At 43.8% G+C, this 27565-nt stretch overlaps 1 protein-coding gene across 1 annotated transcript in view; it reads right to left on the bottom strand.

Moving 5' to 3' along the window:
- Positions 1 to 1221: 1221 nt before the first annotated feature.
- Positions 1222 to 27565, bottom strand: part of LOC310781686 (bifunctional 3'-phosphoadenosine 5'-phosphosulfate synthase 1) — a gene marked incomplete at its 5' end in the record, with an annotated part of 31530 nt that continues 5186 nt past the window's right edge. The window contains 9 exons of the mRNA XM_083642276.1: positions 1222 to 1806; positions 6029 to 6258; positions 9389 to 9657; positions 10335 to 10470; positions 15920 to 16125; positions 19731 to 19842; positions 22831 to 22944; positions 25651 to 25769; positions 27316 to 27454. Coding sequence (XP_083498402.1) covers positions 1668 to 1806; positions 6029 to 6258; positions 9389 to 9657; positions 10335 to 10470; positions 15920 to 16125; positions 19731 to 19842; positions 22831 to 22944; positions 25651 to 25769; positions 27316 to 27454 — 1464 coding nt within the window. The 3' untranslated portion in view covers positions 1222 to 1667. The remainder of the gene's footprint in view (positions 1807 to 6028; positions 6259 to 9388; positions 9658 to 10334; positions 10471 to 15919; positions 16126 to 19730; positions 19843 to 22830; positions 22945 to 25650; positions 25770 to 27315; positions 27455 to 27565) is intronic.

The following is a 27565-nucleotide window of genomic DNA, read 5'->3' as shown; positions in this document are numbered from 1 at the left end:
CTCTGCAGCTCCTTTTCAATGCTGATCTGTTTTGCAGACCACTTCTTTAACTACTGGACCGTTTCAATGTAACAAAGAGACAAGTGGGACAAGAAGCAGATGTGCGTTCTAATTCAAACAAGAGGGCACGTGAGTTGTCTTTCTGAAGACAGTCACTTGAGAAAGACCAAGGCTCCACTTTGACATCAACTACTGGCGTAAACCAAATTTCGGGCATCGACCACAGCCACTTAACCTGACATTGCCAGATGGGGGCGGTATTGTTTTCACAAACCAAACGCGAGAGAATCCAGCTTGCTTGCAAGGTTAACAGCCACTGCCAAACGATTGTTTGTTTGGGGTTCAGTGATCTCTAATACTGTAGGTGCACTCACTGCCTTTTTTGACAGGGACAAGGGGAAAACAAACATTCATTCCCTCCCAAGTACCGGTCAACAGTACTTTGAGTTTGCCAGCAGCTAACTGAGGATTTCACTATATTAAATTCTTACACACCACCATTGTAACCACTCATCCAAATATAAGTTATACAGTCTGTTTTAGTTGAAACACAAACATCTACTTAGAAGTAACTTGTTTCTTCTGTTAAAGAACCAACACCTCTGGTATAATGACCTCTCGGACCTTGTTAAAAATTTCACACAACTAAATAAAATTTGTTAAATAAAGTAGATACAGTTAAAAGACAGCAGTGAGTGTAGTAAGACTAAAAAACAACTGACAGTATTATTGTGAGTGTACATTTCAAAGTGACATCACGGAGACAAGCCAGAGCATGGCTTTAGATCCCCACATTCATCATTTTAACCGTTTGTTTTTCATCCAAGGCTCAAACTTAGGCCTTCTCCAGTGACTTATAGTACTCCTTAAAGACGAGCTGAAATGACATCTCAGGGTCTGTGATGACGTATCCGACTGGAAACAAACATTGCTCTGACTGAAACAGGGTAAAGAGGCGGGGCATAGCGTGTGGATGATTTGATTTGACCTTTCTGGGGACTGGAGTTTGACGTTGGTCAATCCTCGAGCTTGTATGCCACGTTCTGGGATCTGGGATTCAGCGCCTTCTGCCCCCATTGTGAGTGGGATCCGCAGAGAACCAGGCAGCTGGCTGCCTCTGTGCGGACTACCGTTTCAAAGCCGAGGCTGTGTGGCTGGGTAAGAGCCGCGGTAAATAACGATATTCTTGGAATGCGAGTTTAACAAGCCAGTGTCCTTTGCATTCTACATTAAATGAAGACATTACTGTGAGTTTTATTTTGTATGTTACATACTTATTGACCAAATATATTAACATTTATGGGCTAGAAAAGTCTGCCTATGTAGGCACTAGGCAGCCATCTTGCCTGCTCAGAATTTTCTCCTTGCAATGAAGACTGATTGACAGCTGTCATGTCGTGATATGATTCGTTGAAATGAGGACTACCTGATGTCAGCAAACTGTAGATGAAAGTTATGAATAAACTATTGAAAAATGATGTGAAAAAATGTCAAATACTAAACAAATTTGATTTTTTTTGGCATACCTTAAATAGGTGCACTGAATAACCAGTGTTGTGATCTAAAATACAAAAAAAAGTCATTTTTCATTTCAGCTCGACTTTAAGTTGTAACTTAACTTAAGCCTTCTCCATTGACTTACAGTACTCCTTAAGATGTAACTTAACTTAGGCCTTCTCCAGTGACTTATAGTACTCCTTAAGAACAGACCAGGCCTTGGACGCCATGAAGCCCTCCGGGGGGTTCACTCCCTCACGAGCCATCTTGCGCATACGTGTGCCTGAGATGAAATCATAGTCTTGATGGCTAAAAGATAAAAGAAAACAATTTTGATTGACAGGCATTAAAAAACAAAATATCAAAAGCTGATTATTGACAGCACGGCCGATGCCAAGCATTAAAAATGGGACAGCTGCTGCTTTAGAGCCTGTTGCATCAAGAGGTATGAACAGATCAGTTGGCATTTCCACAGGCAGGCTGCACAGTCTGCAAAACAAAGCAAAGATCTAATAACAGTGTGGGAACATTTATCTTAGCGAACACTACATTTCATGTGTTGACCGTTTCTGCCAGTTGCTTTATTAGTAGTCGCATTGCTGAGCCAGGAAAAGTGAAGGTCGTCATGAATACCTGTCGCTTCCAAAGCACCACTTGGCTTGACAAAGCTAGCAATTTTCAGCACTGAGAAAGTCCAGCAGAAATCCCTCCTGGACTGGAGAGTTGCTGTGAAAAACCACTAAGCACCGGCACACCCTCAAACGGAGGGCTGAAGTGTGAGGCCAGTAGTAGTAGTTAACTTTTTCAACAGTTAGAAATCTCAACTGCATTAAATTGAATTCTGCTCAATGTATATTGTTCAATTGTACATGACTTTCCCAGCATGCAAGCTCCTCTGATGATGTCTACACTGAAGTACTTACACATGATGAAGCAAATAAGAAATGGAGGGTAGCAAGAAATTCAAACTCCTTGTCGCCAGTTTAAACCATGGGTCCATGTCTGGCACAATATTGAATCAAGACTGGTCGTTTCAAACCAAAAAGCAAAACGTCTGGTAAAGACTGTCTAAATAATTTGATTTCCCTTGGTCCCTCTGCAGCAATATGTAGAAACAGAGTAAAACAAATGTTTGTTAGAAAATGCAACTTTGAGGCAACAAATGTGTTACCACCATTACAATAAAACAAGTCAAGCGTGGTTTTATTTGTCTGTGGTTTGCCATCATGTGGGTGATCAGTACAAGTGGAGTTGGTTCGAGCAGATTTGTACGGGCCAATTTAAAGCTTATCATTGGGTCCTTAGACACACACACACACACACACACACACACACACACACACACACACACACACACACACACACACACACACACACACACACACACACACACACAAAGAAGGCAAACCCCCCATTCAAGTGACTACATTCATAAAAGAAAAGAAAAGAAAAAACGCTCTTTCAAAAAGCCCTTGCTTGTGTTTTGGTTTTTGAGATATTTAAGGCAGAATTTGTTAGTAATGCTAGTGGATTGCAATGGGGCTAACAACAGCCATTTGTCTAGACTCCAGGTGATTGAATAACAGCAGCACACTGCAAACAATTTATTATTATTATACTTATTTATTTTACTTTTATTTATGATTTTTTTCAGTCTGACTTGCACTATAGTATACTATACTAACCCATTGATACCAAATGCCACCAACATCTGATTATAGTACATCACTAACCAAACAAAAACGAATGTATATTGCATAATAAAAAAAAAATTGCAACTGCTGGTTGAATGAACTGAAAGGACCCCCAGTCCAGACCAGATTTACACCCTAGGCCTATAGGGGTGTCAGCCAGTCGCCTCCTGTCTCACGCACGGCGACGCCTCCCCAAAACAAGCCGTCTGCCCACTCTGCGTGAAGGAATGGGATGGTCTCCATCTCTGACCAATGCTGAGCAGAATATTGGCACCAGTTCATAAACATCTTATAATAATAATAATAATGATTGGATTTATATAGCGCTTTTCTAGACACCCAAAGCGCTTCACAGGAATCATTATTCATTCACACCATTCGTACCAGTGGTGGTAAGCTACGGGTGATGTAGCCACAGCTGCCCTGGGGAAGACTGACGGAAGCGTGGCAGCCATTTCGCGCCTACGGCCCCTCCGACCACCACCAACATTCATAGACATTCATACCCATTCATACGAGGCAATGAGGGTTAAGTGTCTTGCCCAAGGACACAACGACAACAGCTGGGAGGGAGCGGGATTCGAACCGCCAACCCTTGAGTCATTGGCCGACCTGCTCTACCTCCCGAGCTAATGCCGTCTTCACCAGCTCCCCTCCATAAACTACTGTCAGGGTTTTGGAATACTCGGATCGTTTTAGACGTCTTATTTGCCAGAGATTTACACTTTAAGCCCATTCTCCAGCGATCTTACACTTGGGGTGTGTCAAGAGTCTTAAGAGTCATGCTGATTATGGGGGTGAATTTTGAATCGCTGTCAAAAGATGTCGAGCACATCTTCTTGTGCTTCTCAAACCTTCGGAAACTTGAAGGAGAAGAAGACGAAAGGAAGATGTAAAGGAGCACGAGGCAAATTCTACACAGAACCGTTTTATACAGGGTCAAATTAGAAACGGCTCGCTGTGATTGGAGCCATTGCGCTTCAGAAAGAGACTCCGAGCGGTATCGCTGGTGATTAGGCCAAGCATCCATATTCTTTTTGAAATCTGGCAAGGCCCTGTCAGTGTGCAGTGTGCACCGCAGGAGCGGCCAGAGACATGGAATGCCATAAATCTCACAAAGTGCCAACCAGAGCCTTTTAACCCTCTGCTTTCTCTCCCTAGCATTAGCCACGGCTTCCCTTGTTGAGGAGGTCACAGAGTCACATTTAATACAATATTAAAAATGATATAGTGTCATTTTTACTTAAGGGACTGTAATGTAATGCTATAGTGTCACGCCATTATGTTCCAAAAATGGACAATTCCTTTGTGGGAGAACATGTTGGTGTCTATCATTGAGATTTATTCTATGGTGTATATATAATGTGGTTATGATTAGATTAACGGTTATTGAAACAGTTCTGTAACAATTCTTGATCAGCCCTCCTCCTTTGAAACACATGATAAATACCACGGACAAAGGTGATATATAAACAGTGTGCTTAACGGGGAGTTTCTCCCACTGCTGGGTTTCAAACACAGCGGAGGAAATAACGTTTTGCCTCATTTCATGATCCCATGGCCAGGTGAAGCTCAACTATGTGCGGGTAATATTTGAACACATCCTGCCTTTAGCAGTAGTGTTTCCTTTTCACAGAAACACTGAACTGTTTCTTGAACTTGCTTTTGACTCAATATCAAAAAAATGTGCATGATGGAAAACAAAACAAATCTTTTTGATTAGTCCGGCCATATTTAGTCAAGACATTCCTAGTCCAACACAGCTACAGTCTCTCCTAACCTGATGGAGGAAGCAGCGTCAGATCTGGAAAGGCAGTGAGTTGGCATGATTTTTGTGCTGCGTCCATATACAGAGTTTAATTAATGGCAGTGCTCTGTCATTTTTGAACAACTTCAAAGCTCACAGAAAGCCACAAAACCTTTTAACGTTATAAGAAAACAAAACTGTTCCTGTTATTCTTGGCTTGGCATTTTACTAGAGATAAGAATATTATGGAGTGCCTAAGTCTCGCCATCGCCAGACTGCCCATGGGACCTGAGGAAGCGAATTCTCCACTGATTTCCCCATCGACTTTTCTTAAAATCCTTTAGAGTTTTAGCTGGACGGGCGTCCGGGTAGTGTAGCAGTAGATTGCCTGCCTACCAACACGAGGGTCGCAGGTTCGCGCCCCCGTGTTACCTCCGGCTTGGTCGGGCGTCCATACAGGCACGATTGGCTGTGTCTGCGGGTGGGAAGCCGGATAAGGGGTATGTGTCCTGGTCGCTGCACTAGCGCCTCCTCTGGTCGGTCGGGGCGCCTGTTCGGGGTGGAAGGGAACTGGTGGTAATAGCGTGATCCTCCCACGTGCTATGTCCTGCCGGTGAAGCTCCCCGCTGTCAGGTGAAAAGAAGCGGATGGCAACTGCGCATGTGTTGGAGCATGGTGCTAGTCTACGACTCTCCCTAGCTTGGCAGAGGATGGAGCAGTGGGGGGAAATTTGGCCAAGTGCAATTGGGGAGAAAATGGGGGGGAAATCAGATTTTTTTTAAAAAGAAAAAATAGTTTTAGTTGGACAATCCAAGTGATTCAGCTAAATATCGCTTGCCGATCTGAGTGGATCTAATACAAAGTCTTGCAGAGTAATTTGAACCTTTAGTGAACTGCCCCTGGTAACTTTTAGACAGAAGAAAAAGCCAGTAGTGAATATTAGTGGGTTTTTGGGCCAATCTAAAAGGGGCTTAGGGAGACAAAGGAGAGGTCATAAAGCATAGGATTACACACATTTAAGAAACCCTGGTCAATCAGAGACAGAAGGACCAGAGACTAAAGAAACCAAATAACAATATCAAGCACTTACTTCTTGGGTTCATAGAAGTCCATTGCCCTTTTCACCTTGTTGTAGGCAGCAACCTTGAAGGGCACAATCTCCAAGGTGATAAGGCCGGGTGCCATGGTGAGAACTTTGGCGCCGTGGGTGGGCTCGTACAGGTCCTTTCCCGTGTCGGGGTGGGGCATGCCCGCTGGGTCTCGGCCCACAATGTAGAAGTTGGCACCGGCCACCATTCGAGATCTGCAATGCCACTGCACCTGTGGACAATGGAGAGGGAAGAAATTAAACACATTTGAAATAAAGGGGCTTTGGAGTCATACTGCAGTCAGAAAAAGGGGGAAATCTTAACTGATTTGCAAACATGTGCAAACAAAATGTGCTTAAACAATACTGTGAGAGGCTCTATTGGCTGTTGGCTGACTGAATTCCTCAAACTATGTTACAAAGCACGTTTCTTGCCAATAAACAGTCAGTTGCTACAATAAGGCTACAAGGGAAGTGCAGTGGTGAAGTGACATTTTACCACAAATATTCCAAGAATTGTGTGCTGAAAGGACTGTTCAAAGGAAATGAACAGGCTAAATTTAATTGGATCCCCTCATCACATTAATCCCAATACCTTCTCTGGTGTGGGGAATCCAGCTTTTTGTGTTTAACGCTTATTCTCTTATTTTTAGTACCAAAATATTGACACAAGGTTTCTAAGAGTAGTTCTTATTGACGATGAGATTAATGTTTTGCAACTTTCATGCCTGCCACGGTTATGTCATGGTCACGCGCTCGCGGATTGGTTATTCCTGGCTGTCAATCAAAAGTGGGCGAAGCTAAGTTAGTGACGTGACACGGATGTCCTTATTCACCTTATTATTTGCCCATATAAGGACGCTTCTGCAGTACGTCATTTTGTAATCTTTCTTCCATTTTAGACCCAGAAGTAGATTACGGTACTCCTCTACCTTAATCATTTTTAGACTTTGCCAAAAAGCTGTTTTCAAGCAACAACAAAAAACGTTATAAAGTTTTAATATTTTTTCGGATGAGACAACATTCCATATATGTGACCAGTTTATCAGAATAACACCTATTTGGACATTTTTAACGAGCAGCGAGGAACGCACTGGCTGTGTGACCGGTCGGACTAACGCTAGCTAGTAGGCCAGTGATACTCAACTTGTGGCCCGCGGGCCACATGCGGCCCTGTGTGGCCCGCGATGGAATTGCTATATATATATATATATATATATATATATATATATATAAATATATATGTTTTTGTTTATTTACAGTGCACCTATATGCAACATGCAAGATACCCGCGGAATAAGTGTCCAAATGTTCATGTCATTCTGGCCAATACTCCACTTCTGTTATAGCATTTCAGTCTGGAATATGGAATATCTTTCAATAATCTATGATTTAGCTGCTAAATTGTCAAATACCGCCGTCTGCTTGCTACCCAGGCACTTATGTATGTACTTAACCTAACTAACTATCCGGTGTGCACAACATTGTCAGACTAAACTCCTGCTGACACCCCAAAAACCTACAATCCGCTACAGAAAAATGTATATTGTTTGTTTATTAACTGAACCCTGGCCTTCTATCATTTCACAAAAGTGGCCCCCGGGCAAAGCAAGTTGAGTATCCCTGTAGTAGGCTATCTGTCAACCCCCCTACTGTACTGGCAGTGAGAAAACACTGTCAACGTGCTTTTGTAACTAACATGCCGACCGGGTACAGCCATCGGCTCCTCACAGCAGTAACGATATGAGCGTGTAACTGAAGTTGGCCGCAGTGTAGCTGCTGAATGTTGCCAAACTTCATTCACAGTTTACAGTTTATCGATGTTTACCGGCCGGCTAACGCTGAACCGGAAGAACAAATAAAATTGCGTCTTACACGGAAGAGAAAAAGTGGGCGTGGCAACATAAAGTGAATAGAGGCTTCCGGGACAGTGTTTGCTCTCCCCTTTCATGTGGACTCACACAGAAGACAGATGCGGAAGCTTGTCCATTAGTTTGAGATATATCGGCCGGCCGAAGTCTTTAATAAAAGTCAGTCCAGAAAGCTCTTAAAGCAACTTTAACATATTCACTCTTCAGCACGCCTGGGCTATTTCCATATGAGTTCATGAACAGCCAATCTCCAACAGCTGCTCCCCTCGGGAATCTCCCTTCACCACGAGCAGCATACAGGCTCTTTTTCTGTTTCTCATTATCAATAATTGCTAAAACTTACTTGAAAATTACTAATACTATTGCTATTAGAATAAGGGTTCTCACCAGTGTTTACATTAGCTGTAGGATGTTTAGGGGTCGTCTGTGCAGAAGCCCTTAGGCCAGGGATACTCAACTTGCTTTGCCCGGGGGCCACTTTTGTGAAATGATAGAAGGCCAGGGGCCAGTTAATAAACAAACAATATACATTTTTCCGTAGCGGATTGTAGGTTTTTGGGGTGTCAGCCAGAGTTTAGTCTGACAATGTTGTGCACACCGGATAGTTAGTTAGGTTAAGTTAGTACATACATAAGTGCCTGGGTAGCAAGCAGACGGTGGTATTTGACAATTTAGCAGCTAAATCATAGATTATTGAAAGATATTCCATATTCCAGACTGAAATGCTATAACAGAAGTGGAGTATTGACCAGAATGACATGAACATTTGGACACTTATTCGGCGGGTATCTTGCATGTTGTGTTCAGGTGCACTGTGTAAAAATCTTTTTTTTTTTCTTTTCTTTTTTTTGTTGCAATTCCATCGCGGGCCACACAGGGGGCGCCCGCGGGCCGCATGTGGCCCGCGGGCCGCCAGTTGAGCATCGCTGCCTTAGGCATTTAGTGTCTTGCCCAAGGACACTTGAGGAAGGACGGACAGCGGCTGCCCCGCGTGGAGTTACTTTAACGCCAGGTGGATGGAGAATGAAGTTAAGGCCAGGGATAAGTCAAGCTGTCTTAACAGACTGATATGAGTTTCCTGCGTAAAACATCCACCAGCGTTCAATCTGCTCTCAATACTCTCACCGTAACCTTCCCATAATCATGAGAGAATGATTAAAAGACACAGTATTCCCAGCTACGCTCAATCAGAGGGGAGAGGCTGGCGTATGGTGAAACACTAACCAGAGTTCCCCATCACACGACCAACTCCTTTCCAGTGATATGCCATCTTTTCACTTCAAGTATATTTCGACATATCACCTAAAAAATCTCACAGTGGAAATGTATAATGAGACGTCAAGGGTGTCAGTTTGCTGTCCGTTTGTTTGTTAGTTCCCCCCCCCAATATTTTATTTTCAGTTTTCAGAACAAGTTTGCTGCCAGTTTTGAGGGAAATATCTTTGTTTTAAAACATCAAGCATATAACTGCATGTATAACATTCTCCATTACCTCCGTTGGTCCGGCGTACATCATGGGTGAGGGGAAGATGGCGACGATGGTAGACTGTGGATTGAGGACCCCCTCCTCCAGCACGGCGGCGTGCTGCCTCATCCGCCAGCTCAGAGGCACGTCGTCGTCCTTGGTCCAGCCTCCCAGCGGGTGGAGCAGCAGCACGGGCCGGCGGTAGCCTCGCTCAAGCAGACGCTTGTGGGTGTCCTGCATCAGGAGCGCATGGCCGTTGTGGATGGGGTTACGTAGCTGGAAGGCAAATACAGCATCTGGACAGAGAGAGAGAGAGGGGAGGGGGAATCGGTCAGACGGAGGAAAAATATGGTTAGTGAGAAAAAAAAAATTGGAACAAATTTTGTACGCGACAAATGCCTGGTGTTTTCCCTACTCTGTCTTGATGGTATATCAATATTCAATATATTGCAATTGTGACAATACATATCGTGGGAAGAAATTGCAACATTAGCACCATTGCTGCAGCACTGCTGTAATAATCACAATGTCACAAGTTCTCAGTCTAAGTTATATGATTTACACTTTGATGACGTTTTTTAATATAAAACCGATAGTTCCGGTCCTTGAGCTGCTGAGCTGCGTTCAAAGCCATTATAAAATACAACAAACACCTGTGACCGCATCACAGTATTACTGCATCAAACAGTATCTCTGTGTTGCTGCGTCTGTGGGTACTAGCATGGCGACTAATTTTGGCGTAATGACTCCGTGGTAAGATTACACTCCTCTTGTGGTGAGAGAGGAGGGCATCTGCTCAGTCTAGAATAGAGATTTACAACAGCTACAGTAAGGTGTTATCATGAGATAAGCAAAGCACATTATTTCCCAAAGTCTAAAAATACTGATAATAAATACTAATAATTGCTTTAGGTTTTTTCTGATGGAAAAGGAAAACATCGAGATAAATGAAGACTTGGCGTTGGTCCCATACCTGCATTCATTTCTTTGAACTTCTGTTTGAGCTCGGTGGGGGTTAGTCGGTACTGGTCAAGGCCATCATTCCAGCAGATCTTGTCCAGAACCTGCAGGTCTCCACCAACCAGCCAGTCTCCGCTCTCCAACACCATCTGAAATAGAGTCACAATGATCTTGACAATCGGCAAACACAATGTATACTTTTTTTTGCGGCCCGTAAAACTCATATGCTCACTCTGAATGTCACACTGAAACTCAATAATAGTGAAGTCTAACCCCAGTTATTGACAGTTGGAACAGGGATGAACCAGCAAAACCCAGTCACTCAAAAGTCTTTAAACAGTCAAAAGAAATGCGGACACGCCTACTAATTGGAATCCAGTGAGAATCCCTTTTTGCATTTGACCACATCTACTTCGTTTCTTTCAACAATAGAGCAGAAACAAAATATGATTGTATTCCACAACAAAGCCCAGTGATGAGCTCATGACCACATTGGAGAGAATTTCCCCCCTACAAGATTATTCTAATGTCCCCAAAGTGCTCAGGATCCGAGGCAAAGGCCGCTATTGTCTCAGGCGATAACTTTTGCCTGCCTCTTGTGGCATTTACGAGACCTTAGCTAGAGTTACTGAAACACTGGCCTGTGCTATGTTAATGTGATACAGAATGACAATTCTCGACAGGGCAGGCAATAAATTGAGCACAGCACGAGTATTGAGATGGAGAGAATCCAAAAAAAAGACCACAGATTGAAGTGTATAAAAAAAAAAGCTGATTTGGAAGCTGAGAGAAGAGAAATATCTGCCTGTGCTCTCATTTCGTTTGGTAATTTATTGTGTAAATAGTCTTGGATTGGATCGCTAATATAATCAAACTCCTAGGATGTCTATACATTAAGAACAGATGGAGTGGGGTTTTATTTGGCTAACTATCCTTGGTAATCAGAATGTTGTCAGTGATGGACGGGAAGTTTTTGTCTACTTGATGTGACCAAAAGCCCCCTTGGCTGCTGTAGATAGTTAAAGTTTCAGTATCATGGTGTGAAACCTTTTCCACATTCCAATTAATCCAACTTGTCTACTGCTGGCCTCTGATCAGTCATGAAAGATGCTCACGAGGAGAGATCAACAGCACAGACAAGTGGGATTTTTTTCCCCCCCTGACAGAAGTGAATGGAAAATATAGCATGTGCATGGACGAACCCAAAGAAAAACAGCAGGCCTACACATACACATGTGTTGCATTTAACCATTTGCATGTGCCCTGTGACTTTATGTATGAGAAGGCCCTGGCTAAATAAACAGCCACTACACCATAGTTTCCGATGAAGGGGGCTCCCGTCGGACAGGTAAACAGGAAAAAGTGGATTAACCGCGTGTAATGTGGAGCGGGTCCTTTCTGGTCGGCGAGAGGGAGGATAAAAAGCTGTAGCGGAGTGTGTTGACAGACTGGCTCCGGCGTGGGGACTTAAACACACACCAACGTATACATACACACTCTTTAATGAGTGACGTCTTAATCACAACAAGCTGCGCACACACACACACACACACACGCTCGCCCGGCGGTGACATGTTAGAGAGGAGAGAGTAAGAGTGACAGTTGTGGAAATAGAGACCAGTCAGCATGCATTGAAAGCCAGTAGGGCTAAACTATTAATCGAACCGATATCACTATCGCAATATGGTCAAGTGCAATATCCCTATCGCAGGAGCAGCTGCAATTTGATGAAGGTAAATGTGTCACAACATACCATTAAAATGGAAGCATCCTGGTGCTACAAAGATGCCCTGGCCTACAAATGGTGATGAGGCGACGTAAGGAGGGAACATGCTTGTTTGGTATAGAGCCCAGTCAAAATCACATCATAAGTTTTATTAAATTTTCTGTGAAAATGAAATGCAAAAATTTGCATTCCAACAAAAAAATCGTGACTCATATGTTATTATTATGACTATTTTGCATATTGTGCAGCCCTAAAAGCCAGCACTGAAGCATCAGGTCTAGACACAGCTCAGTATTGCTAAGTGAGGGAGAACGCGAAGAATCTGCTCCCTCAACTGTCAGGTGAACAGCCCTCACACGTTCATTGAGCACGCTTTGTTTGTACAGTGTTTGTAGTTGAATAATTGTGGCTTGACTTGCTATTCTTTAAGTGTTTCTCTACTGGAAGGGGCCCGTTTCAGTTGAGCAATCCATTTTATTTTGTCATGTAGGTTCATTGGACTGTTTCCTGTGCATGGTTGTGGGTTGTTTCTAACCTTGTTCTCATTTGTGGTACACTTCCTGGTTGAGGCCCAGATGAGTGGCAGTATAATCGAAGAACCTACCAAAGGTACCTTCAAGCCTCTTTGGTATAATCAACCTCGCTCGCAATGTGATTATGCTTCTGCTGATTAACCTAATTGGACTATAGACCAGAACGGCGTCGCGTCTTCAAGCGTCCAGCTCCAAGGCCACGCCCCTTTTTAGGGGAAACCCACCATAGTAAACGACGGTACAAGAAGCCGAAACCACTTCAAACAAACTATTTAAAACGGTTTAATTTGGTAGAGATGTGCCGAAGAGTTGCTGTGTTGTTATAGTTTCACTAACAATAAAAAAAACAAAAAACTGGTCTGTGATAGAGTAGGGGTGACACCGTCAATGTGGACGATGCATGTACCCTGGTGGAAACTGGATACAGCGTTCATATAAGGCAAGTACCTCGTGTCGATGTATCTTGCGCATTCTATGGCCGGCCGAGTTGAAATATATTGTCATGTCATGGTGTCTTTGGGTCATTTATAAACGAAATAAATTCTGTTATTTTTCTATAGATGTTTTGGGTACTGCTATTTTACATTGAAGTCAACGCGAGTGGCTTGTGTTATCCCCTAAAAAGGGGCGCAGCCTTCATGTTTTGCAAATGACCCGGATGTGCTGGTCTGGTCTATACCAAGTGGACTGATTTATTATTTATTTCTTTATTGGGGGGGGGGGGGGGGGGGGGGTTTGGAATGAGTTTGCTTATGTCCGTGATTAGATGTTGAAAACAATGGTGATAATAATGTGGCTGGGGGTAGGGGAACCCCTAACATCTTGGTTTGTCCATTCGGGTCTTGTTTATTTTTCTCAGTTTGGTTTCATTTCTGGTTTATGGAACTGTTGCCTGTTTGCTTAAGGAAATCCTCGGTAAATCAAAGTGCTTTGAAACCTGAACATTGCTTCATGCCGTTTTCTTCTTTACTTCATCAAAGCAGGTGCCATCCTAGGCAGTGGGTTTCACCTCTAACAGGACTATAATTATAGAGTACTATTATATGAAACTGGCAGCATCTAAGACTTGATGCCAGCCGCAGATTTGATCACAAAGGAGGTGAGACCGGGCAGATCACTGCTAAAATTACAGATGAATGCCAATTGCTGTGAAATATCCAGACAGCTGGCACACATCTAGTGTTCAAATTCATCTCTCACCCAGCCAACGCATTGTTAGCAGCAAAGGGCTTTAAAAGTCTGAGCCCAGGGTGTTAAATCACTACGATACCATGAAGCTTTCATCACTTTGGTCTTGCAACTCCGCCAGCATCTGACCCGGGCAGCCAACTGCACTAATGCTGAATAACAATGAGATTTAAAATTAGCCAGACGGGCAACTTTTAAAAAGTAACCCCGTCATTGTCAGTCCATGCAGATGGGCTTTCAAAAGGAAATCTGACGAGTGTCCTGCTTGGGTTTGCGTGGCCAGACAGTTCCGCCGGGGGTGTAAAGGGAGAGCTGCTGCGTTTTCCTGCCACTTGCTGCCGCCCGGATCATTTCAGGACGTTATCTCACCATCCAGTCTACCTGAGCCCCAGCGCAGTCGATAAGAGGCAGATGGAAACCATTCCTGCGTGTATATTTGGAGAGGGGGTTGGGCGGTACAATCTCAAACGCATTTGGTGGCATCCAGATAGAACACCTGCAAAGTGAGGGTGGAGTGGTTACACCGGGCGCCCTGACAGAGCGACAGAAAGGCTCCACTCCTCCACCGACTCAGTCTTTCCGTGAGCACTGTGAGAAAGCCACCTAGGATCTGTCTTGCATCAGCGCAGAAACGCAGAGAGGCAGTTTGCTTTGACATGCGGAGTGTTTATCAAACAGACCTTCCAGAGTTTCATATTTGCACCTGGGTTGAGTTTCAATTCAAAACGCACATCAGCATCATTTCTTCAGATGCGAGTGCTTGGTAACGTTTCCAAAATATTAGCCCGTGTGGTAAATTCCGTTTTCAGAGAATGGCAAGCTCGCCCGCCAGCTTAACGACCCTGGACGTGTCGGTGGTATCTCAGTAGCGCTGCAACTAACGATTGTTTTCATTGGTGATTCATCGGTATATTATTTTCTCGATTAACAGATTAGTTGTTCGGTCTATAAAATGTCAGAAAATGGATGTCGATCAGTGTTTCCCAAACCCCAAGATGACATCCTCAAATGTCTTGCTTTGACCACAACCCAAAGATATTCAGTTTACTCTGATAGTAAAGAAATCAGAAAATATTCACATTTAACTCATTGAGTGCCAGCCACTTTTGGAGAACGGACGCTCCCAGTGCCAGAGTTTCAGAGCGTTTTCAGTGATTTCTCGAGGCCCACAGAATATTGTGTGATATTACTATGTAAACACCGAACACGCACAAAGAACAAGGAGACTCTACTGTATCATCAGCAAAAAAAAGTTTATTGATACCATTTTCCGTTCTTTAGTTATGAGCCGGAGAAGATAGGTTGTTTTGAGCAAAAACAGGCTTTTCAAATTAGAAGCTGAGTTATTCCACCTTTTGTGAAATGAAGCATTTCAAGCACATTCACTGAGTCTGAAGCTAATATTTTCTGATGTAGTGACGTGGTGTAGTTGTGTGGTGCCCTGCGTGCCCCACCCCCCTCTCCCCCCCTCAGCTGCAAACTCCTCCCCACACTAACACACAGCCTCACGCACCCAGCGTCTATTTTCGGAGTGCTCCGTTTTTGTGCGCCGGCTCCCAGCGCGACACGGAAAAGCCAAACCGGACTGCTGAGAATGGTTTGGCCCTTCGGCGTCGGGTGCTGCTTTTCTGGCGGCTAATCGTGTGGAGAAACTATGCAGACAGACAGACAGAGGCAGAGGGGCTCAGTTGTGGGCGCGGATTGACTGCTGTTCGCAGCCAACGTCAGCTCCAGTCAGAGCCATCTATATGGCTCTGGCTGCAGCATGAGCGGTTTCTCTTTCATCACGGGGATTTTTCCTGTTGTTTTCCTGACCTTTCTCTAATCTGGAGAGCACTGTCACCACCTAATGAGTCCGTAAAATAGGTTATACTTACTGTACACCTTCAATAGCTACAATATTTGTACAGGAGATGCAGGAGGCTTTGATCCACGTCCCACCGTCAAAAAACGCATTTGACGTCGATCGACGTCATTGGCACTCAACGTTACTATTTACTTTGACGTCGATCGACGTCATTGGCACTCAATGAGTTAAGAAGCTGGAATCAGACAATTTTGACTTTTTTTCCTTAATTCTGTTTTTGTGATTAATTTGATAGTTGACAACTAATCGATTAATCTTTGCAGTTCTACATCTCAGTAACTGACCTTGATGTAGGGGTGGTCCTTGCAGGTCGTGCCCCACTGGCGAGCGCAGCGCTCCTCTTTGCGGTGTTCGTAGAACTCGGGGTTGCGGAGGATGGCCACTCGCCTGCCCTCAAAGACCAGGGCCACGGCCGTCACGCCATCCAAACGCTCTTTATCTGCACTGGACACGGGCAGCACCACAGGCACCGACAGGTTGATCACTCCACCTGGGACAACACGGGGGTGACAGAGAGGTCAGATACCAGTGACCAAGTCTGGGAGCAATCAACAACATTTTTCAGATGGGTAAAATGTCACATGTATTGCAGAATACAAGGATTTGCGTCATACTCATTTCAACGGGCAATCTCAACTTCACCCAGTAAGTTAACCTCGTCCTGATTGGCCCCCTGATTTGACAGCTCACTCAGTCTGGCAACCTTGCCATTCCATACCTTTTTTGCCTAAATGTGTAATGTAGCTACACCGCAACATAGTGCGAGTCTTGGAGGTACGAGCAGAAAGAATCAGCTCCGGCAAGCTCAGCTCAGCTCAGCTCAGCTCAGCTCAGCTCAGCTCAGCTGGCTCCTGAGACTCTGAGACAAGTCTCGTTTGATGACTGGAGCTGTGGAGCATTTGACTTCTGGTTGGCAGATTCATTTTGCCGTCCCTTTGATGAGAACGTTGTGACCGGCACGCTTTTCACATCACATCAGATCAAATGCCAGCGAGGTAGACGGGATGCTGGCTACCCACAACCCCCACACCGCTCCCGACTCCGACCCCCTCCGCCCCCGCCGGTCCCCTCTGTCACAGAGCAGCATTTACAGCTGCTTCTAATAAAAGACGACACACGCACACAAATATCGCCTAATGTCCACACAGACCTGGGGAGGGAGACACAAGCTTACATTTGAATCTGTTTATTTTTGTAGCCTATTTGATTGGTGAAACATGCAAGTGTTCCTGCTTCCCGGCCACAGTTTGAATGTGGCAGATCGGTCCTTTCACTGTGAGATCATATTTTCATTGTGAGATTCCTAGAAGGAAGTGAGAACGGGCAAACAATGGTTTGTGGTGTCAATCAATATGGAAGCTTCCTTTGAGTCCCTTCCCCCAGGACAAACAGAGGAAACTGGAGTACGGAGTTTTGACATCAACATATCTCTGCCTCTGTCCAGCCCAGACGACATTATCTAGCTAGCTAGCTAGTAGCTACCCTTCTGGGCACAGGAGACTGGCCCAAGAGTCAAGACTAAATCAACCCAGATTTTGGTCCCAAGTTTTAAAAGAATTTGATAGTTTTACCCTTCGGCGAGAAGAGTTGTTGAATTCTGTTAATGAAATACAGACTATAGTTACATTTCAAATGATTTTTTCATGCCTTCTGCCTTACTGTGTGTGTAAGCGTGTGTATGTGTCAAAATGTTTGGCACCACAACACAGCGGAGAGGTCAGTGGTTATATGGGCAATAAAAGTAAATTGACTCTTTCTTGGAATTTCAAACAATACGTGGGAAATTGCTGTAATTACACAAAGGCACTGTACACCCAAATACCATTTCATTTGTTTCACAAATGCCCCCAAAAAAGTAAGGATTCCTGAGCCTTGGGTAAAAAATGTTCTCATTACTTCACCAACACTATGCACGGCAAAGATTATTCTTGAGAACCTCTATTAGAATCGACTTCACTTCTGATTATATTCATGTCATTCTGCCACCTTGACTAGCATGTAGGCTATGGCACTTCATAAAGCATGTCAGCCGTCTGGAAAACACCTCTCACTCCTGCCAGCCCATCCAACAGTGCAGCAAATACCAGGCAGCTTTCATACTGGGAGGAGGCATTTATACATCCAGACTGGTGCTCCATTATTTTGAAGAGAGAACTCCAATTTCATTGGGATAAAGTGAAGAATATCAGAGGGAATTACAAAGGGCTTCAGCTGGCGGAAACAACAGATTTAAAGAGAAAGTGAGATAAGGTGTCAAATTACAGACAGTTTATATGAACGAGCATTTTGACGAGCATGTGAATTATAAAAGGAAGCGGTGACTTGTGGGCAACAGGGGTGTCAAACTCATTTTAGTTCATGGGCCACATGGGACCAAATTTAGTCTTGAGTGGGCGAGACAAAGAAAATCAATGCATAATAACCTATAAATAACAACGCCTCCAAATGTTCCACTTTCTTTTAGTGTAAAGAATTAGGCCTACATGTATACATTTTAAGAACACAGTTTCACATTGGGTTATCTCATATCATATCATATCAAATCTACTGTCTGTAACTGACAGCAACTGTGCAATTATTCTCTGTATTCAAGGGTAATGAAAATAGTTTACAATTTAATGATGAATACGTGAAGGCTAAGAAGTACCAGGGTTCAGGAACAAGTTACAAGTGCATCAATATTAGGTGTCAAATAATGAGCTTGAAAAAATTGGATTGAAGGACTTGTCATTGCAATTTTCACACTTTGCAAGTCATCCTGTGGGCCCAATTGGACCCTTTGGTGGGCAAGTTCTGGTCCCCGGGCCATATGTTTGACACCCCTGCAGTAGAGGCTGACATTTGGTCGGTCTTGCGATTCCTGTCAGATTCCCACGGGATAGGAGTCAATTTCATCAGTGATTGGGACGGGACAGGAAAAGTCAACGGGGGATGGGAATCATAACAATAGCTCAGTTTTTATATATAGCTGTCAGCTATATTTGGGTTCTAATATGAATAAATGCTATTTTCTTCATTTTGCACATAACGGTAGTCATGTAGTTGTCTTTTTCTCTCTCTCGCTCTCTCCTGTCTGCTCTGGTTGCTGATTGGTTGCAGGCAGGCAGCCATCTGACCAGTGAGTGGGATGACGACGATGACGCACTGTGCAGACACTAAAATTCAAACGGCAATGGAGTCAGAGACGTCAGAATCTGGGAAGACAGCGTTGGAGCGCAGACGCAGCGCAAAGGACAATGATGCATATATCACACTGACAGAGCTTTCGGGCTATTCTGAAGTTTAAAAAAAGGTTCCTAAGGGTCAGGAACAGTGGAAAAAAGCACAGCACACCCAGGTGTTAAAGTAAGCGGTGCAGTTTTGCGCAGGTCGAAACCCTATACTTCTCCCCCTCGCCGCACTGCGTGCATGTGTGTGTGTGTGTGTGTGTGTGCGTGCGTGCGTGTTTCACCGAGCCGCTGCGCTTTCTGTCTCCACTGTGCTTCCTTGTAGAGGCCGGGGGGAGGGGCCTAAGCTAAATCTCGTGCTCACCTCTGGGTGTGCTGCTCAAATCTCTGCGAAAATGGATGCATGGACACACATATCACTTATAGAAGCGGCTGCACTGCTTAAAAAAAACTGGAACGGAACAGGAGTATTTTTGTGGGAGTACATGGGACAGGAGTGAAAATCCACTCCCGTGTCACCCTCTAGTGGGCAGAAAAAGTTATTTACATTGTAAGTTAATGGCATAGAACTTGCCAGCCCGCTAAGCTGGCAAGTAGCATGACCCCTGTAAACACCTCAGCCAGAGTGCTGCTCATAACGTTTAAATAGGAATTGGACAGCGCTCGCTCTTTCCACTTTATTTGGGGAACATTGCAGTGATCACAGTGTCATGAGGCGATGAGTAGGCTATACCCCGACATTAGCATCAAGGGACTGGAGTGAGACAAAAGCAAAGGCGTCCAAGCAGAAAGGTGTCAGCTATATATGGGTGACCCATTCTGTGAGCACTCATCTCCATCTAGTGTCTTTTTTCAAGTACAGCAACACTCAATTTTAGGATACTATTTTCCCCCAGTCATTTTTCCATTTGCTTAAATGGCATCTTACCGTCCAATAGACAGTCAAAATGAAGACACTGCAGGTACTCTCTTTCTCTCATGAAACCATTCAGAGGAGTGGCCCAGCCCTCAGCCAGCACCTGCACCCACTGCATGTCCACCTGGGGATAACACACGCACGCACGCACGCACGCACGCACGCACGCACGCACACGCGCGCGCGCGCACACACACACACACACACACACACACGCGCGTGCGCACACACACACACACACACACACACACACACACACACACACACACACACACACACAGGTTACACTTTAATCAACCACCCGTCATATATTTACATCAATTGAAAAACGATACAGGAAAGATGTCAATGGACAGGGGAAAGAAAGTAGGAATTTAGCCAGGGGGAAAGGGCAAAAATGCCCCTAAGAAACCTCAGAATGCCCCTAAAAAGCATGATCCAGGAGCAAAAATTGCCCCAAATGTTTTGATAATTTTATTTTCATTCAATTCATTTAATTTCCATCTCTAACACACACTCACCAACTGCATGCTGGGTGCCAGAAGACAACGATGAAGAACACACACAAACAGTGCTGCTGTTCAGCAACTTCATGCACTAATTTTTTTTTTAAAGTGCCCCCAACATTTTGTAAATGCCCCCAGTTTTTAGACAAAATATCTTTTACATTTCCTACACTGGGAAGAATCATGACTGCTTTACATCAATGGGTCTAATAGTCTAATTTAACACCTCAATCAGAATCAAATATTCAGAAGTAGGGGAGGTCCGGGACGAATTAAGCAGGGGGACGGAATTAGCTTGTCCTCATATACTATCTTTGACAAAACCCAGGAAGACGATTCTTTCCCCCCATGTTACACTTCCTGGTACCTCACTTCCTGTGAAGTTTCAGCTCGGCCAGTCAGTGGATGGCGGAGATATCCGCAAAAACGTTGCCTTTTCGTCTTATTTTCAAACGCGAGTAAAATATTGCAAACTGTGTATTTTTCTATTAGCGTGTTGGAATTTATTTATTTAATGCTGCTAACGCTATTCATCTGTTAGACCTATCGGTAGACTACAGCTCAATGATTGTTTTGTGTGTAATGTTAGCATATCCTTTGTGCTAGCTTAGCTTTCATCCAGGGAAACGCACGGGGGACAAATAAAGCACTTTGCTCCAATTGCCTTGAATAGGCTATGCATTTATCTGTGCTTGCAGGACAATGCCTCGCATAAGGAAGAGGACCACGGACAGAGGGCAAAAAAATGCACACATTCAAATATTTCTTTGGATAAGCCATTTAAGGGAGGTAAAATATTGATCACATCACATCAGCAAAATATATAGATAGACGTTATAATTATATTAATTTGCAACATATAACATATTAAAATGTATTTCATAATACTTAGTTTCTTAGATGACCAAAAGATGAAGGAATTAATGCCAGAAAAAAATTGTTACCTGGCTGTTTTTGTGCCTTTTTCACAACCGCTACATTAGTCCCCCGCCTGTGCTTTATTTGTCCCTTCACTGTGGGACAAATTAAGCATTGCGCAGCTTCTGGTTGCCATCTGATGACGTCTGATGTATTGACCCATGGAACGAAACTACGGTTGGTATTGCCAGAGGACATGTGTAGGTTGCTTACATGAAAATATTATGGTCCCTATCGTTGCATCGGCGCTGTTTCTAGGCCGAACGCCTGGCGCAGCTCAAATCAGTGGGCGTGGACAAGCGCACTTGATATCGTCGTGCTGGCGCTAGACGCAGCCTCAACCATTACAACCACGCCTTTTAAGCGTAAAATTATGCACCGTCATGCTCATTGGATAACTGCAATAAACGAATTGCACGCTTGCCTTTTTAGCTCCAATTCCAGTGATCCCGCAAAACCAGACGAAAGCCAAACGCTCTGCCCCCCCCCCCTCCCTTCATCCAGTCTGTCTGTCTGCATTATAGGCTATTATTATTCCATATTATTATGCTTCTCAAACCAATCTAACTGCAGTTTCAATACTGCAAGCATGTAAATACGCTACACTATAGCAAGATCAAAGTGAAAATAATGTTCTAAAGGCATCAGCTACAAAAATATAGCCTATCCCTATATGATGAGATTAATTTTATATTGGTGAAAGTTTGTTCAGAACGATATCGTTTTCTCTCCCCTGCTGCAGGTAGAATGATGCACATAAATATACCCTACATTATGTAAAGTCATTGCATAAATGTGTTTTTATTGTAAAACTAAATGTGAAGTTGGGCCAAGTTATTGGAGCGGACATCACAGTATAGCACATGCGCGTTCTGAAGCGCGTTCCGCTGACACTTATCTAAATGACGTTAAATCGACAAAGGATATATATGTTTCACTTAGGGTGGTGTTTTAATTTCGATGATTTATTTGGTCCAATATTGAAATGTTCTACAATTGCAGGCTGTGTTACCATTACACATTATTTTAGATCGACCTTTTATATCTATTTCGCCTCATTTGGTTGCTATTTAGTAGCGAAATTTAGTACCCAATTGCATGCTGGGGCATTCACAGGCAGTCAGAGAGAGACAGTCGTATTGTGCCTGTCAGACTGCCTGCAGCCTCAAAGCGGTACGGACGGAGTTGTTTTACCCAGGCTGGAAGCGTTGTCACACAGGCTTGTGACAGTAACTCAACGCGGAAGGATTTATTTCACAATAAACTGGTAAACGCACACCAATGCCTGCTCCTGTCAGTAGGAGAGAGGGAGAGAGTGACACAGAGAAGGGTGACAGAGGAGAGAGGGGAGGGACTGGCCCATTGAATAGGCCTGCTTTTCAAAGGCGCAAGGCGCTAAATTAACGGCAGGTCGGAAGATAGGAGTACGCTGGTATTTAGCGCCGACACGCCCACTTTGGCCCATTCTGGGACTGCGCCACGCCCATTCGGCCTAAAGCGCATTTGGCAGCCTAAAGCCATATTGATATCGTCCCAAAACAGGCGCAAGGCACGTTTTTTTGCGTTTAAGGCCCGTTTTAGCGCCGAAGGCCTGTGGGAGAATAGGGCCCTATAACTCCAGCTGAAACAATCTTTACACAATGACAAAAAAAACAAAAAGTGCTTCATTCGTCCCGGACCTCCCCTACCTTCCCAATCTGCACGGCGGGTAGAGTCTCTGCATCAGCCTTAGCCAAGTCCAGCCTGTTTTCCTGAGCATACAGCTCCTTCACTTCATAAGAGGCATCAACAGGAACTATTTCCTGCAGAAAACAACACAATATCTAATTAATGAACATGAATATCACATCGCTGGGAATAACCTAGTAATCCTACATAATCGTTACTTCTGGTAACTGTTTAAACTTTATACTCATCATCACTAAGGGAATATTAATAACTTCTGGTAACTGTTTATACTCGTCACTAAGGGAATAGTAATAACTTCTGGTAACTGTTTATACTTGTCACTAAGGGAATATTAATTCATGAATTTATATGGGACAGTGAGCATGGACACCCTGACATGAATTCCCATGCAAATATGAAGGGCCACTTCCCTCTAGTGGTAAAAAGAAGAATGACAACACAGTTTTATGCATCATCCATCAAGCTCGCAACCATCTCTCTAATCTTATCACAAACTCTCTTGGAAGTGGACAAAGCGAGCAATCAGTAGCTAATCCTAAACATGGTCTAATGATCCTTAAAGGATGATTTCTTTTTTTTCAACCTGGACCCTATTTTCCACACTGTATGGTTGAGTACTCACGAGATAGCCTTGTTTACAGCTCGAGCAATATCGTCAAACAACTACCAGTGTAACCCAGTCGGGCAATTGTGCACCGTCACTCCAGGTTCGCTAAAACGGCTTGTTTTGCCGCTAGGAGACTCAAACTGTCATTATAGTGTCTGGCAACATGGAAACGACTCTATACATGAATATCATTATCATGTCAATGATGTCAGATAATGATTAATCATTATCTGACGACTCACCCAGTGTTCTCCGCAGCATTTTTGTCCGTCTTAGGCGTTGTTTTGAGATCAATAGTGTGCAAGCCAGTCCTAGAACGGAGCTCCGTGGGGGCCACGTGGCAGCGTGCTTTTCATCCATGTAAATAGACAGTTTTATTCCCGTTTTCGACCCATATCTTCTCGGATCCCATTTCCTCCTGTCGGGTCAGTGAGACCAAATTTCGTCAAGTCAGTCCACAGGCCAGCGGCAGGAAAGTCTCGCGGGACTTTCCTGCCGCTGGCCTGTGGACTGACTTAACGAGAGTTGCATCAAAAACGGGAATAAAACTCTCAAAACAACGCCTAAGACGGACAAAAACACTGCGGAGAACACTGGGTGAGTTGTCAGATAATAATTAATGTGAGGAGAGGGGTCCAGGTTAAAAAAAAACGAAATTCTCCTTTAAGCCGCTTTCACACACAGATTGCACAATATTGCAGTTCAGAAGGCCCGCAAAGCCGGCAGCCTCGCCACAGAAATTGCTTTCACACAGAGCCAAGCAGCACCGCCACATTCCCGTGCTGGGGTGTGCTTTCAAGTGACATCCACCCCTGCCGGATTGAGAGGCGAGCGGAGGCATTTCGACCCAGCTCCTCCTAGCCCCCAATGAATATTCTCATAGGTTAGTGTAGCCTAGGCTACTGTATGATGAACGAATTCATTCAACAACCAAACATTGCCGATGTACGGCAGCCTAATTATAACCTGACGCTGCCAGATGGACGGTATAGCTCCACATAGTTTCACTAAACCAGTCGATCTGGGAATGCACTAACCAGACACGCTGACGGAGGCGGGCACTTTTTCCAAGCTACTTGGCAGGTGATTGGATGACCAAGCAAGGTTAGCCTAATTAGCGTCCGTTCTGAAAGACGCATATCAAACAGCTGCAGTCTGCATAACGTTCTTCGGGGGAATAGTATAGGCTATAAATGCACATGACTACTATAACGTTAGTAGTTTTTGTAAGGGAATGCACAACTGGCTAGCTAGACAGATTGCAGTTCTGGAGCTGGTTTCCAGAGGGAATATCCTCAGACCAACTCGCCACTCCTCTGAGGCTTATTATTATATAAAAGTTGAAAAAAGTCCAAGGCAACTCTTCTTATGAATAAAAAGCCTTTATTCTATCTTGGCTAGTTCAAACTAGCCAAGATAGAATAAAGGCTAGTTTGAACTAGCCAAGATAGAATAAAGGCTTTTTATTCATAAGAAGAGTTGCCTTGGACTTTTTTCAACTTTTATATGGACTTTCCCCTTTTGAGTTCCAAAGAGCACCTTCTTTTTAAAAAAAATTCAACTTTGATCCAGAGCGTCGTAGCCCTCTCTTATATTATCTTCTTTCAGCTTATTATTATATCCGTTAATTTTAGTCAAGTCAAGTCAAGTTTATTTGTATAGCACATTTCATACACAGAGGCAATTCAAAGTGCTTCACATAAAATGGTTGACAGGAAAATAAAAGAATAAAAGAAGAGAATAAAATGGACCTAAGTTTACCTACTAATGTCAACATCATTTGAGCATAAAGCCTAACCTACTTACTAGGCACGGAGCATTCCTCCTGGCGCAGTCATGATTGTATATGCTACTTTTTTTTAACTTTCACTTATGCCTTTCTTGCTGCATGAGGTGGTTTCCCCTGTATTTTTTTTATGAATGAGCTGACCATTCGCACCGTTCCGTGTTGCCGCTCCTACGCTTTCAGTTGGAGGGTAATCCGGCGCTGTGACTAGGTCCACTGGCATAACGAAAGGCGTAACACAATTACCCACCAACCCGCTTTCACAACTTTCACATCGGAGGCGCGGATCCCATTTTCCGTGCATTTTACAGCTTTCAAGGCCGGTGTGAAAGCGGCTTTAGACACATACAGTGTGGAAAATAGGGTCCAGGTTGGAAAAAAAAACGAAATGATCCTTTAAATGAACGTGACATGTTTCCCCCTCACCCTCTCCTGAAGCAGGGCAATGAGCTGCTGGATGCACTCATTGACGCTGCAGGAGTCCGTCTTCAGCACCAGCTCTGGAGCCTCAGGCTTCTCATACTCACAGTCAATCCCAGTGAAACCTGATTTAAAGAAAGAAAGAAAGAAAGAAAGAAAGAAAGAAAGAAAGAAAGAAAGAAAGAAAGAAAGAAAGAAAGAAAGAAATTACCGTAGTGCAAGGTTGAGCCCTATTCTGTATGCTAAGTACAACTAACCAACTGTATTTTTTCAAGAGGATTTTGGCCAATCATCACCCCCCCCCCCCCCCCCCACTGATCTGAATGTAACACTATATGGAATAAGTGTGACCACAACACTATGACAAATTCAAGCTCATTTCCTTTTTTCTTCTCTTCTTTCTTTTCTTTTTCTCTTTTAAATGAAAGTTTTGTTTTTCATTTAGTCATCACAGAACAAACATTGGTCATGTCAGTGAGATACAGATCAATATGGTGTAATTCAAGATAATTCTATTGTTTTGGGATATTGCAGGCAATTATGTTCACTGTTCAGAATAAATCAGCTTTGATTTTTCCTTCCATAAGTTCAGCTTTAATTACTAAATGGACAGAGCAATCACCAATAGCTGCTTTATCCATAAATGAATCAATACATTAGTGGGTTCAGCAGGGAAATAATACCGGTAATATAGCCATTAATTAGAGTGATTAAAGTATCATTCAAAAGATTAGCAGTGGGCGGAGGGGACAGGCTAAAGCAGGGATACTCAACTTGCTTTGTTTGTCCGGGGGACACTTTTGTATAATCATAGGTGGCCAGGGGCCAGTTAACAAACAAACATTAATATATTTTTTTCTGTACAGTATCAGATTGTAGGTTTTTGGGGTGTCAGCCGGAGTTTAGTCTGACAATTTTGTGCACACAGGATAGTTAGTTAGGTTAAGTTAGTTAAGTACATATAAGTGCCTCAGTGGCGAGCAGACGGCTGTATTGGACAATTTAGCTGGAGCTCAGTCAAACTTGATTTCACATTCGTTTTCATTGTGAATTAGAAAATGGTCCGGGGGGGGGGCACTCTGCACCCTATCGCGGGCCGCATCTGGCCCCCGGGCCGCAAGTTGAGCATCACTGGGCTAAAATCTGGATTCCATTTCATAAAATAAAATAAAAAAAACTGACATATGGACCCTAACTAACAGATGATGTCTTGACCTCCTCAGACAGCAGAGATGCTTTAAGACTGGCGACCTGCTCTACAGAAATGAGATGAGATGAGACCAGATCTCACTCTGGCACAATATAAACGGTTACACCACAGTGTGATAATAAAAGAGATAAGAGTTCCTTCAAAACACTGAAACACTGATGCATCCGTTTTTTCCACCACTTGATAGGAATCCACTGGACTGGTGGAAAGCTAACCAGATAGGATTCGCGAGGCTGACAGCACTAAGTGAACATCCATCCATAACATATATTTTGACCCCATCTCTTCAGTGCCAAAGTGACAAGGACTCCGTACTGCACAACAGACGTCAATACAGCTCAGCCCAACTATCAACCCTGAATGTTTTGATCGCATGGCAGATAGATACACTTACACTCAAGAAGAATATAGTGTAGATCTAGTGATGCACTGTACATGAACAATACTAAACCTTACTCTACCTCGTATCTCCCCTGCTCTGGCTCTCTTGTACAGTCCCTTGACGTCCCTCTGCTCACACACATCCAGCGGTGCGTCCACAAACACCTCGAAGAAAGGCAGGCCTGCAGCCTCAAGGACCTTCCTGGCGTTGAGGCGATCCTGAGAGACAATAATCAAATACAGTGAGGTACACGCATGATCTAATCAAATACAGTGAGGTAGACACATGACAATAATCAAATACAGTGAGGTACACGCATGATCTAATCA

This window comes from Poromitra crassiceps, assembly GCF_964638095.1.
Source record: "Poromitra crassiceps genome assembly, chromosome: 8".
Lineage (NCBI taxonomy): Eukaryota > Metazoa > Chordata > Actinopteri > Beryciformes > Melamphaidae > Poromitra > Poromitra crassiceps.
The sequence above is the reverse complement of the archived record's forward strand: the minus strand, read 5'-3'. Positions and strand labels throughout refer to the sequence as shown.